The sequence below is a fragment of the Micropterus dolomieu genome, linkage group LG20, assembly GCF_021292245.1.
Source record: "Micropterus dolomieu isolate WLL.071019.BEF.003 ecotype Adirondacks linkage group LG20, ASM2129224v1, whole genome shotgun sequence".
Classification (NCBI taxonomy): Eukaryota; Metazoa; Chordata; class Actinopteri; order Centrarchiformes; family Centrarchidae; genus Micropterus; species Micropterus dolomieu.
In genome coordinates, this window is record NC_060169.1 from 4,464,671 (window position 1) to 4,478,860 (window position 14,190).

Here is a 14,190-nt window from a genome sequence, read left to right on the forward strand (position 1 = left end):
AATATCTATCATCTATCAACGTACACAGCTGATCCTGTTACCTGGGTGGGGGGGGCAACGCCACCGCCTCCAAGCAAAAGTACTTCTTAAACGATGAATCGATGAAATAATCTATAGAAACTTTGAGTTCTAAAATCATCGTTGCAGCCCTTCTACTATGTTACAGTGAGTGTCACAGGAGTCTTTTGATATAAGACTGTAATCTTGGGTTAAAAGAAACTTTTGATTACTTCAGTTATTTTTGGTATATCATTGATTTTTCATCTACCATCTATCTATCTAAATTGGATTAATAAGTAGATGGTAAAATAATTAAATAAGAAATCAAACTAATTTCCTATGAAATAAATAAATATCTGTGTAAAATAAATAGAAGGACCGTAAAAAAGTTGCTGACAGTAAAAATGTGATTGTAATTCTCCAATGATTGGGTGATTTATTCCAAGGAATTTTTCTTTTCAGTTGTCTGATAATTTAATTTGTTTTTTTTAAATCAATTTCATTGCATATTGGTGGCGATATGGCCCTAAAATAATCTCACAATATTTCAGGGTATTTCTGCGATAATGATATTCTTGACAATGTGACAGAACACCGGAAATATATATTTGGTTAAGAACTATCAATAGCCTTTTAGCTCTTTTAGCAGGATTTGTCTTTCTCCTCGTCTTCAACCGGGTGCTTCTGCTTAAGGTGGTGAAATAAGTTTCTTACATATTACTGTGGTTTGTTTTACATCTGATCTTTTGGAACCAAACCACTTTCACACTCGCTTCCCTTTTTTGGAGTCAACTCCTCCATCATGTAGCCGGTATGTTATTTTCACTTTCAGCCATGCTTGTTGTTGTTGTGTATGACGTCATTACATCAACAAGTTTTAATATTGCCATTATCATAATATGAATTTATAAAATCATGTAAAAAATTATAGCAATATATTTTTAACAATATCAAATGGCACATCCCTATATTAATACATTGGTTATAGAATTTTGTTAGTCACTGACCATACATAGTAGTTCAATGTAGATAAAATCAATACTTTTAAGTCTCTCCAAAAGTCAAGTCTGACTGAATAAAAGGACAGCTCTGCTTTTCCACATAAATGGTGGATTTGGGTGACCCAGTTACATTACTCTGGTGTTTTCCAGGGATGTGGCCATGTTCACTATGTTAATGTTACAGTGTAATATCCCATTTTGGGACGAAGGGCTGTCTTCTCTTAAGTAGCCACATTCCCTTGAATTGACTCGTCTACTTCTACTTTTTACATCTGTGCTTCCTACTGAGAATGAGAGTGAACTCGTTCCGTTCAGCTGAGTGTTGTACACGTAGGTGGACTGTTATATTGATAGATGTTGCTGAGCAAGATGCTTTTACATTTTAGCAGAGCCTAGTCTTGTATGCTGGTTCCAGACCTCTGAAATGTTTTCAGTCAGTTCAGATTGGTCTGCTGGTGCTTATTTGTATCATTTTTTTTCAACTTGGTGACCAGAAAAACAGCAAACATGCAGTGCTCAGTGCAGTATGCTGCTTCATCATGCTGCTGGCATTTGTAGCATTGTGTAAATACACGGTGCTCCCGTTGCAAACAATTCAAAAAATATGCTGGCCTCAGGAAAAATGTTTTGGTTGACACAGCCTCGTAGTCATCTGCAATCAACAGCAGCTTAAAATGACTTCATTTCATGTGAGATTCCCTGTCCAAACTTTATCTTGACTTTATTAATAAACATTCAAAGCTTGCCAGTTCTTGTCTTTAAATGACGATAGGGATGACCTGGACAATTATTTGACAAGTAGCTGCTGATCACAGTATAGATGATGTTAGAGCCTCTTACCCTGTTCACACTCAGTAAGAATATAGAGTTTCTCATGTGTGAAAGCACACTGAGCCACTGATTTCCCCGTCTGTCTGTCTGCTTTCTGTTTCTGTCTAACTTTCTTCAACGCCGACAAAGTGCCCGTGGAGGGACGGTGGGCATTTTGATGAGAGAAGAATTATACTCAGAGGCAGGGCTGTGTTGAAAGCAGCACCCTTGTCTTGGTGCCAGGGTGAGTGTCAGAGGGCAGTGCCAGGGCAGGATGGCACAAAGTTCACCAGCAGACACTGTGCAAGCAGCAAAGTGCTGTGTCAGGCCCCAAACAAATGACTCTCTGTCTGAGGTTTTAGTTTGCGTATGTCTGACTTTCTTTTTCAGTGTACCTCCTCGATGATGCTGATGTGATTCATCAGTTCCCAGCATGCCCCTGTCTCTCTTTCTTAACATCCTTTGTCTAATTGAATACCTCACATTCATTATTCACTTTTATTGTTCAGTCTTATGGAGTGTTTTTATCGATCGCTGATCATTTTGACTCCACACTGACTTATTTTTTCACATTGTTTTAAAATATGACGGACTGAGATTCATGGAGCCGACAGTTGTCTGACTAAAGTCTCTGCTCCTCTCTTGTCAGGTGGGATGCAGAGGTGGACAAGATTCAACAGAGCAACTCTTGATTCCCATGAAGTTCATAGTGATATTCTGAGTCAGAAATTCCAAAGAAACAAGGGGGTGTTGGTATCGCTGTGTAAGGAGGAAAGAGCTTCCTATATTTCTCTCCTCTGTCAGTGTAGTAACCTCGGTTTTACCGCTCCTGCTCTCATTCCTCCCCCCCTCCTTCTTTCTCTAGGCTCAGGGTGAAGAGGAAGGAAAGAGCCTGACATGCATGGTATAATGTTCTCAGTCTGTCCACTTTTAATTTAATTTGGCTTGTTTTTGTAAGAATGTTAAGTAAATGGCCTCTTCGGTTGGATTCTTCTGCGTGCTGCATTTACTTGTAATCCTTAACATTTATTTACCCAGGGTTTGTTAGTTTCACACTTGTGCAGTTACTCACACTCTCTGTCTTGCATTTGCGTAATAGATAGTTCAGTGTTTCTCCTAGCAGTTGAACTTTGACCTATGCTGGGTGTGACCCCTGTGAACCCTTTCTGTGAGAGATGTTGCATGTTTGTTGGCTGTGAGGGGGCTGACTCCTTGACCTTAGCATAAGAGGTCAGTAAGCCTGAAGTAGTTTCCTGACTTCGTGGTGTTAACGTTTTAATACATTTTTCTAGCCATTATCTTTATTATTCAGGGAAGACGGTCCTAGCTCCTGACTTACATAAAAAGTACATTTTTCAAACTTTTAATCTTTAGCTGTACTAATCCCTAATGCTGAATCCAGGGGTTTGAGTGCCACTTTTCTGCCACTTTTTTCTGCCATGTTCTGGGTATTTTTGGCCTCTGAGCAATGTATTGCCACAAACCGTTACACTGAGTGTAAATTACAACTGGTAAGTGAACTATAGGGGTGGGGAAAATAATTGATTCTTAGATGCGTCGCGATGCAGACTTGGACAATTCTGAATCGATTCACTAATGTCAATAATCTATTATCGAGATAATCAAGCGCTATGTTTCAATCTGGCAGTAAATGTACAGTGTAGGTCACAGTGTATCTGTTAATTAAACTCTGTCTTTTTTTCAACTGCTGGAAAACTGAAGGCGTCTCCTCTAGAAGCTGAGCAGGAAGTTTTTTGGCAGCTAGTTACAGTTAGTAGCTAGTTATACAAGATTACAATATCAACTTACATGACAAGACAACCATGCAACTACACTAGACCAGACAAAAAAAAGGGCAGATGTATTTAGGCAGAGTGAACGTGGTTTGGCTGGAGCATTGTAAAGTGCGTAGTTCAACCCGTATCTGACTCTATACTAATAACAGCAGCATCAGAAATGAAAATAGCAGCAGCAGAGGTCTGTAATAATGCTGTAATAATGCTATGCAATGTTAGCTACATTTATGTGAAGTAACATTAAATATCTGCATTTCAACTATCAACTTAGTTGGATTGTTACAAATACTTTGCTTTAAAAGTACCAAGTAGTCACACATTGAGAAAAATGCATCTCTCCTATATGTTATCCGTATCCTATTTGTTTTACAATCACATATCACGTGAGACCAGTGAAGATGCACACCCCTAGTGAACGGTTTCTATCCCATATTTGCAGCGCTTTGCTGTGTGATTGAAACTGATCACCGGTTTAAGTGCAGCACAGAGTTAATGAGAGCCTCTGTTCTGTCAGCCACCTGAGGATGGCTTTCCTGCTCACCTGGCTGTCAGTGTTCCTCTTTTGGCAAGTTATTCCAAAGTGGTTTCTCTGCGGATGCACGTAAGTCATTCACTTCGCTGCCGAGTTGTGGTGGATTCAATTCCAGAGGAGTTCTTCTTCTGCAGGACTGCCTCCATCCATATGCTGCTGGAGCACAGAGGCCATTCTCATGTTGGCAAAGTTCCTCCTTAACCAGCTAGACTAGAAACAGACGTAGCTCTTCCATTTTTTACAACGTAATTTCTGACTTCACCCACATAGTCTCGAAGTCTATAACAAGTTTGCATCTTGTACCTGACGATGTGGTTGCACTTCTGAGTTTGTTTAAGTGATGAGCTCTTGCTACTAGCTCACTGACTCTCTTCAATGTGTGTGTGTGTGTGTGTGTGTGTGTGTGTGTGTGTGTGTTTGTATGTTTTACTAAGTTTGTGAGGATTTACTATACTTGAGGGGACGGACCAGCTTTGTGGGCACCAAAATACTAGACCCCACAAGTTTAAAGGGCTGGTTGTTTACTTTATGCATCTTGTGGCAATTTCTCATTAGTGTCATCATTCCTCGAATAGGAGTTCAGTGGAGAGTGCTAGGCTTTGACCTTTTGTGTCCCAGTGGCTTTGAATTTGTGGAACTGTGTGGGAGACCATGAGTACTTCTGGGATGATTAGACTTTTGTATTGTATTTGCCACTCACTCTGAGACAGAAGAAAAGACGGTGAGACATACACAAGCCCCTTTCACACAGATAACCTCTACGATCAGTGTGTTAACTTTACTACTTGTAAGAATATGTTTATTATTATGTAAAGTCACAATGAAGATTGTTTTGACTTGAAGTGTGTCTGTGACAACAAGTAATGATTAGTCAGGTCCTTTTATCGTGACTGTGTAATTTGTGGTAGAAGACAAACTATGTTCTCAAAAAGTTGAAAACATTTTACTGTCTTAAGTTAATCTGATTCTGTAAGACTTGTTAGAGTATTATATCTTAATGGTTTCCAGTCAATTGGAAATAAATTACTTTTAATCATGGAACAATTCTTGTTCTCGGATAAGGCTTGCCTCATTCAGAGGACTGAATGATTACATCATCCCTGGAGCAGAGTGGAGTAACTCCCTGGCTTCCCTCACACACCTCGCTCCTTCTCTCCCTCTTCCATTTATTTTCTCCTCCCCCATCTCAAACTGATCTGTACCTCAGTTTTCACCACCTCCTCTCCCCTAAGCTCACTGTCGCTCTTAGTGTAGTTCTCTCTGCTGAGCTTTGGGACAGCCTGGCCTAGTTCACTCCATCTTGTCCGTTCATGTCACCCATTCACATTAGCTGACATGGATCTAAAAGGCTTTTCTTCACACAAAAAACTGCCTGTTTTGTTGGAAGCCATCCTCTGTGAAATGGGCCGCTGAGTCAGCCCCATCTTGGTGACACACGACCTCAGTGGGTGAAAAAAATGAATTCATGAAATGCTTGTGAATTTAAAATACATAGGTAAAAACTTTTGGTCGGTAATGGCTTTTCATTTTGTTTTTGTCTTTTACAATTTCAGCGATCAGGTAAAATTTTTCCATTTTGTCCTAAGAGAGAGAAAGTTGATTTTTATCTGAAAACAACCAAGCAGGTAGCCAGAGGCTGTAGGTTTTTGTGGTTTATTATTATAAAAGCACTCTTGAACTTGAAAAACATGTGGTTTACCAACCAGGACACACACATGCTTCTGATCTTCCTGTGAGTAGAAAGGCATAGGATTGTACGCGTAAACGTGTGTGTAAAACTGTCAGTTTCATGCTGTGAGAAGGCTCAAGCCTGAATTATTTAATCCCTCAGCCCTGCTCATCTTTCATGGGATGAAATGAATGTGAACCTTGTTTGGAAGGCTTCAGGGTTTGTGGTCTTCCATCTGCCCGGTCAGAGCTGCAGCTGTCCACTCAACAGGGCAGAGAGAGCTGTATTTCACCACGAGGTAGACTGTGACATTGGGATATCTTTGGACAGAAGGGCTAGCAGATATATTTTCTAGTTTCACCTCATCTGTTGGATTTAGAGACAAGACCCTTACGGTTACGAATGACCGTGGTGGTCAAAGTTACACAGACACATCTCCCAAGCAGGAAGTGAATCCGGCCTGCTTCACATTGCTTCCTGTCTCTATTTGTGTGGCTGTCCAAATCCGTTGCCCTGACCAGTTGGTATCTATAGCCCTGGTCCAAGATGATAGGAATGGGCTCCTAACGGCCTACTGACTCGGGCAACAATAGAGCTCCATGACCTGCAGGTTATGTATAGAGCTGTACAGCCACCATCAGCAGCCAACCAAGCTGGATGTTTAGAGCAATATAGAAGGATGACAGTGCAGGGGACATTATGTAGGTGTCTTTAACTTTTTTTTTAACCGTACATGTGTTCTCTAATCTACCCGTCCATCTATCAATTGCATTCTCCTTTGCTACCACCTTGTATTTCGTGCAGCAGCATTCTTTAATTTGCTGAAATCTTTGTTATGCATTGTTCTGTTCATCACTGTGGCCCAGTCAGGGTCACACACTGGCTGGAAACTTAATGAGATGCTAACATTTCAATTCATAAAGTCATACACTGCGAGAGTTTGAGCATTGTTGAAATAAAGGGGTGGGTTATGTTTCTTTGCAAAGCTTATTGTGCTTTGTGTCCTTCTACAGGGGTGATCAGCCAGTGGCAAGTTGAGTCTAAGGAGCGTGTCATCTCGCTTGTCCTCACCCACCTCCCTCTGCTCAAACCTGGAAATGTGGAAGCCAAGGGTGAGTATATGCGCTTACTGCCACGCATCCTGGCCCACACCATCGAGCATGGCCATCACCTGGAGGAGTCTCGCCAGCTCCTGTCCTACGCCCTCATCCACCCCGCCACCTCCCTGGAAGACCGGGCCGCCCTGGCACTCTGGCTAAACCACCTGGAAGAGAGGGCTGCTGCCCGGGGAGATTCACTGGAAAGGCCTCCTCCTGCTGGGCCGCACCACCACCACCATCACCACCACCAGTCCACGCCTCCATCCACCCTCACCTCTTCAGGATCCTCTTCCTCCACTAATACCTCTTCATCAGGCAATCTCTACTCCTTGCATCACCACCAGCGCTACGGCTCGGACGACCGACTCAATGGGTGGCAGAGCTCCAGAGATTCAGGGCTGGGCGGAGGCTGGCATCAGCAGCAGCAGGGCTGTGAGAATGGGCACCTCCTTCTCTACCCATCATCCTCTGTGCCGGCAACCATCAACACGGTTGGAACTACTGGAGGTGGTAACACTAGTAAGTGAAGTCTCCTCAGCCTTATTCTGTGTTCAGCAAATTTCTCATCATGTGGTGCTTTAACAGTGGTCTGCACATCGATAAAGTCAGTGTTCATAGTATCCTCTGGTAGTTCCCACACAGTGTACCATTTGATAATGTAATACGTACAATAATGTAAAGCAAAATGATAGATCGACTACACCCTTGATTGGATCACTGAAGTTGTCCATGGAGGGTTTTCACCAGTTTGCTGCAAACTAAGGCTGAACAGTATGCCATTGTGATGAGTCCAGATTTTAGAGCAAATGGTAAATTTGGCAATTCATTTGTACTTTAAAAACAATCATGATATGATTTTTGCTGGGCCTGGTACCAAAAAAGCATGTTCCCTGCCCGGAGAACTAGATTTGTAGGTCGGGGCATCTCTGTATCACCACAATGCTTCATTTGACATGTTATGTTGTGACACATTTTACTTTTTATCAAAAAATTGCAGCTCTTGTGATCTGGATACTTGGCCATATTGCCATTTCGATAATATTTTGTTTAAATGTTCAGCCCTACTGCAAACATTAGATCATCTGACTGACATGTATGATGTATCATGCCCTTTAAATCAATCAAGTTTTTTTATATCATACCCTCATTAAGTTATGAATGTGAAGATAGGATTGAAAATCAGAAATATTTGAAATTATGTGTTTGGAATTAAACCAGCCAAATTATTAACTAAAATTAAAAAAAACAAAAACAACATTTTATTATTTTGTCTTCGATTTACAATACTTACATATCAATAAATAATAGATATCGATATATAATACTGGAGGGCAATAGAAGTTTAGATTTTATTGGAGGATCCACTTTATCAGTTACATACAAGACGCATAAAATTGAATGGCAAGTTTATTTCCTCTGATTGCCCTACTCTTCTACATTACTTTTAACATGAAAACATTTTTTCTGTAAAATGGGGCTGTTGATTTTTGCTACACACACCTGCCGCTGTCAACCTGAAATTCAAGAGTGTAAAAACTTTCGCAATTCTTTTACTTTACTTTATATACACTGATTACCTTATTTTTTCCAGATATGAGATGGGCTGTATTTCATCTCATCCTGGCTTGTACTTCTAAAGTCAAGGTGGTGAAAACCACTATACCATATGAGAAAAGCTTAGTGATTATAGCCACCTACTCTGGGCAGACCTGATGATAGCATCTCTGTCTGGGGTGGCCACCTGATTGCCCGCACCCAGGCAATATCACACTAGGGTCTCTAAACTTATCTAGCATGTGGCAAACAAGACAGAAAGGACATTTTGGCTTTTTCTCTGTTGTAGTTTAAATCGTAGGAATTTATTTTGGTATCAGCTGTGCTTGATTGGATTATAATAATAACACTAAGCTCACAAAACATCTGTAGAGCATTTGGCAGCAGAACAAAGGTAATTTAAATGCTCCGTATTTGTATAGCGCCTTTCTAGTCTTTTCGACCACTCAAAAGCGCTTTTACACTACATTCATACACTGAGCCTAAGTGCTCAAACAGAAACTAACATTTACACACATTTGTACAATTCAGGGTTCAGTATCTTGCCCAAGGACACTTCGACATGCAGCCAGGGGGAGCCAGGGATTGAACCGCTGACCTTCCGATTAACGGCCAACCCGCTCTATCTCCTGAGCCGCAGCCGTTTAAATGCTGCTTTCATTATGATTCCATTAAAGACACTCTTTTTAGACACAAAGTTCAAACTTAAACATGCTAAATACACCTTGAACACACTAAATAGACTTAACACAGTAAATACACACTGGTCAGAACAACTGCACTCTGAACAACCCATACAGCAACTACAGAGGCTGTGTGAGGTGGAAGACAACACACAGAGAGGGCAGGGCTGTTGAAATTGAACATAACTATGGTCAGAGCAGGATATTTCCAGACAAGAATGCAAGGGCTCTGTGTTTTGTTTTTTTCTGGGAGATGAAAGAAACAGCTGAGGGTTTATAAATAAAGACACATTTAAAGCTCTGCTCGCTGCTCCAAGAAAGATCGACTTGTATTTTTGACTGCTAGCAGCTTCAGTTCCACGCAAAAGACCTCACAACTGATAAATAAGTTACCCAAGCCACCAGCACAGGATTGGTGGACTGCTGGTGAACTAATGAAAGTAAGAAGAATAGTAGTGAATACACGACCAGAAACCTGGAATTCATGTGTTGATATTTAGTGGTATGCAGAGATAGAGTTGGATGATAAAATATGTTTCGTCAATACTTTTTGAATCAAATCTTAGCATTTCTTTTTGGGCCATTATGCCATAAATAGACTAATCATTTTGATCACTAAATATCCAAAATTGACTTAATTCCTAATACACATTACTTCCATTAGTCACCACCTCCTCCCTACACTGTGTTCATCTGGTCATGATGAGGAGTATAATTGTCCAAACACATCAACCTGTTTGCTACTGATACCACATCCTGTTGACCAGCCTAACTCCAAGCCACAGCAGCACATACCACCCATCTTTTCCCTTGTAAGGCAGCCTTTGTGGTAGACTGTATTTAGGGAAAATGGCTAATATTTAGGGACTGGAACATGTAATGTTAGCTGGGCACCTATTTTAAACGCCGCCCATGAAGTCCTATACATAGCGCCAACAGTAAGAGGACCGCATATAGGAGGAGGAGGAGAGAGACCGCAGTATTGGTGGCAGCTTACCCCGTCAGAGTGGCAACAAAAAAAAGCTCTTTGGCTTGCCACCTTTTCTTTCCATTTGCCTCCTTCAGCAGGAAGGATCTGTGTTGTTAGAGCTGCTTTTATTGGGTTTAAAATATTGGGATTTCAGTAGTAAAAAGTTACCTTGGTTTGACCCCAGTAGGTCTCCATCATGAATACATCCTGAGGAGCACAGATTTCAATAATTAACAGAGAAATTAGGTGAGAGAAGAAGATGGAGAAATTAAGAAGAGAAGACAGATTTCTTGGCGGTGGGTTTATGTCATTGCTATAGGAACAGATTCTTCCTTTTTTTTTAAGACATCGGTGATATTTCTGCCTCGTTTGGGAGGTGTTTATTGGCGCATAGCGTCAAGGTTGAGTCTCCAAACCAACAAGCAAGTGGAGGTGAGAATTTAGGTCTACACGAAATGAAATTAAAGGGAGCGTTAACGTACGTAAATGACCTCCTGAAGTAAAAATCATTTTGCTTGCTTTTCTGCTTAGTTGCTGAAGCTAAACTCGATAAATTGACTGACTGTTGAGCAGACATTTTGCAGTTAATTGCTATAAACAGATGTCTGCATATGAATCCAGAATCTGTAAGCAGGGACAATATTTTGGTATCGGAAGCATTCTGGTTTCTGTTTGTAGTTCATTTGTAGTCTGAGTAATGTCAACCAATCACGTTTTGAGCGGGCTTTGATTGCATGCACGTAAACAGTCAATTTAGGTTTTTGTCCATCTTGGAAACCAGTGATTAGCTTTTTAAAAATGCATCTGCATTAAGATAGTCATCAGACAACAGCTGATGAGTTCTGAGATTAATTTGCAGTAATCATAGATCTAAGAAGGGTGTCTATTGGAGAGATGTAGTTTTTTAAAGTCTGGATGGCGCAGACAACTGAGATATCAGGAGAGTTTTGTGATTTTCCTGCCTGGCAGATGCATCCTCCTGCCTCCAGCTGTCTCTAGTTAGCGCACAAACACATTCTGAGTTATAATTTCACATCTGAGCTAGTTTTATAAATATAGCTGTGGAGATCAAATGTCAGTCGGAGATGAGAAATTGTGCAGTTACTATATGCAAAGTGCAGAATGTGTGCTTGTACTGCTCTACAAAAAACACTTTTGACAGACATAGTTGGGAGGAGGAGTAATTCAAAGTAAATAAAGGTTGACAGAAGATGAGTGTGGATGTAATGTTAAAACAAAACAAAAATTTTTTTTGTATCACATTAATCTGATAAAATTAGTCCAGCAGAAATATCCAGGGCCACCTCTGCATTTCTTTCATGCTGGATACGATATCAGATAAGTCTGAATGCACCGAGGAACGTAAATATACAGTGGATGAAAACACTTTGACTCTGAATTGAGCATATTTATCAGTCAAAATGTTTGACTGTTATGGTTCACCAGATGTACTTTATGTGATGTGAGGGTCAGGCAAAGTTTATCATTGCTAGCAGCCGGTCAGGCATTAGAGTTATAAATGTTAATCTAATATTTGAATTAACACAGACACACTCTGTGGTGTATAGGAAAGATGAGTTCTATTTGGTATATTGTTTCAGGCTATCCTCAGTTTTTGCATTAGTGTTGTTGTAACAGCAACACGACTTGTTGACACGAGTGAGTGAGCAGCAGTGTTTCCAGTATGATCTCTCCAGTCTTAGCCAGCTCTAACAGCCTGCACCTACCTGACTAGTTGCTGTTGTCTTGCAGTCCTGACGAGTGGAGGTGGCAGCCAGCAGCACAGTCCCCTGAAGCGCTCCGTGTCCCTCACGCCTCCCATGAGCGGCCCCAGCAACCAGCCTCTTGGCCATGTCTGGCTGTCCCAGGAAGACCTACGAACCGCTAGAGGCCCAGCTCCAGACCACGCACCTCTCTCACCCCAGAGCAGCATTGCCTCCTCGGGTAGTGGAGGCAGTGAGCATCTGGAGGAGGCTGGTTTAGGAGGAGGTTCAGGTCTGCATCGCAGTTCCTTCCATGAGGAGGGCAGTGGCATGAGGGGTTAGTATGAAAGACCAGTGTCTTTACCGTGTATTCCTAAGATCGTATTGAGAAAACATGTTTACATTCAGATATTGCGGTTCTATGAACCCACTTACTGACGCGCACACACACACACACACACACACTTGGAAAAGCACTACTTTTTACTACAAAACAGTCATAAAGTAGAGGCTACAAGTCGTCTACTTAATTGTCTTATATTATGGTAATCATACCAAGTTATTACAATTAATTTAACAATGATAACATTTTTGTGCAAGGCATTTTTGAAAATACTACCTACACAGCAGTAATAAAATGCATTATATGCAATGTTATTTTAACTGCTAACTGTTCTGCCCTAAGATGGCAGCAGACAGTGCACGTCTAGAGAAGAATGGATCAGGTTACAGGAGTATTGGACTTGGTATTCACTTTTTTTGTGTCAATATTTTTTAACGTTTGTATCAAACACTGTGCTGTAAACACTGTACTTGTAAACCATAGAAGGGAGTGTCATGCTGTTCATCGTTGTACAGTGTTGATGGATGTTCTGAGAGGATTCAGGAGGAATGAAAACTTAGCTAACCTGTCCTGGGTGTAGGCTTTACTATTTAGACCTAAGTGTTAACAGGGAGAGAGATGTGACTAGCTCAGTGCAGAAACCTATATGACTGCCTGTATGACTGCGTGTGATTTACAGGCACTCAGCTAGAGGCTTTGACAAGTTGTTGGTCCAGTCAGAGCAGTTTGTCAGGGGACAAAGAGGCCTGAACTGCTGACCCAAGTGACCTTACTCTGAGGCTACCACTCTCAGCACTGGAGTAAACCCGCTCATGTAGTCTGTCTTTTTTTTTTTCTCTTACCAAGATCTTTCATGTCGTCATCCAGTTAAACAAGAAAGCTGACATTCCTCATCAACAGCCCTAAAAGAACAAGCTGTCATTTGTCAATTTCAGTTTATAGGAAAATATTTCAGTTGTCTGTTACTACCAGAACAGAAGCTGCGCTTGGTGTCAGGTGTGTGCAATTCCATGGCCAAAAATTTGGTTTGGTTCAACACAGATTTGGTTTTAAACTCTATAACAAAATATGTTATTCAGCTAAATCAAGCACTGTCTAATTATGATCGAACACTCAGCTGCAGTCGTTGGCAGGGCAGTCGAGGTCTGCTTCTGTAATGACACTCCACATGTTCTGGGACGGGAGAAGACGTTCAGTGCCCTTATTATACAAGTCTCTGTTTGCTTAGAGCTTCTGCAAGAGTGTCAAAAAATAAGCATATTAAATTAACAAAGAAAACCTTCCATAAACATATGTAAACACAGCAAACGAAGGAGAAACAAATTCATAGTGTTTGTTTGTTCTCTTTTGAGTTGCACAGAGGAGGACTGCTTGTTGATATTGCAGTTGTACTTGTAAGCAAAAAACAACTAAAGCCGAGTTCACACTACACGATTTTAAGCCCGATTTGCCGGTCGGGGAGCTCTGCGACCGTCAGGCTGTGATCAGGCGTAAATCAGCGATCGATCGGCGGTCGCCAGTCATTATGTGTGAACTACTCAACAATGCATTAAAACGGCTCCCTGACACATCCCAGACGCCAGCCAGATATCTAGCATGCCGAATATCTGGAGGGGTCGGCTGACTCGACATCCAGCCAATGAGAGCAGGCAGCTACTTTTTCTCTCTGTAGAAAATGTAAATGCTCCGTGTTTGTATAGCGCCTGTCTAGTCTTTTTGACCACTCAAATTGCTTTTACAGTACATCTGCATTCACCATTCACACACATTCAGACAATACAATTTGGGGTTCAGATAGATAGAGAGCCAGTGTTCTGTCGATATATGCTACCAATCGGGATTTGCTACTTGGCAGTTCTTTGCATGGCTAATGGTTAGTGGTAGGGTTAGACGTTAGCAAATTGCATTAAGGGAGTATTTTTCGATAAGGAAGCAAGAAAAACCAACGAACGTCGGAACACCGGCTCTGAGCTCCAGTAGACTGTGGTCAGCTAATGTTTTGTTTTGTGGTGCTGCAGTGTTGTTAACA

The 14,190-nt window shown here is 41.3% G+C and overlaps 1 protein-coding gene across 11 annotated transcripts in view; it reads left to right on the forward strand.

The window, feature by feature from the left end:
* The window catches only part of samd4a (sterile alpha motif domain containing 4A), a 66,339-nt gene that overhangs the window by 23,122 nt on the left and 29,027 nt on the right, over window positions 1-14,190 (forward strand). For 9 of the 11 annotated variants that reach the window (XR_006822097.1, XR_006822100.1, XR_006822098.1 and 6 more), the window contains exons 2-3: window positions 6,822-7,427; window positions 11,868-12,155. Coding sequence is in view for 2 of the 11 variants with exons in the window: in XM_046031923.1 (XP_045887879.1) it covers window positions 6,822-7,427; window positions 11,868-12,155 (894 nt within the window). In the remaining 9 variants the exon portion in view is untranslated. The remainder of the gene's footprint in view (window positions 1-6,821; window positions 7,428-11,867; window positions 12,156-14,190) is intronic. The other 2 variants (XR_006822105.1, XM_046031925.1) reach the window with 1 other exon arrangement.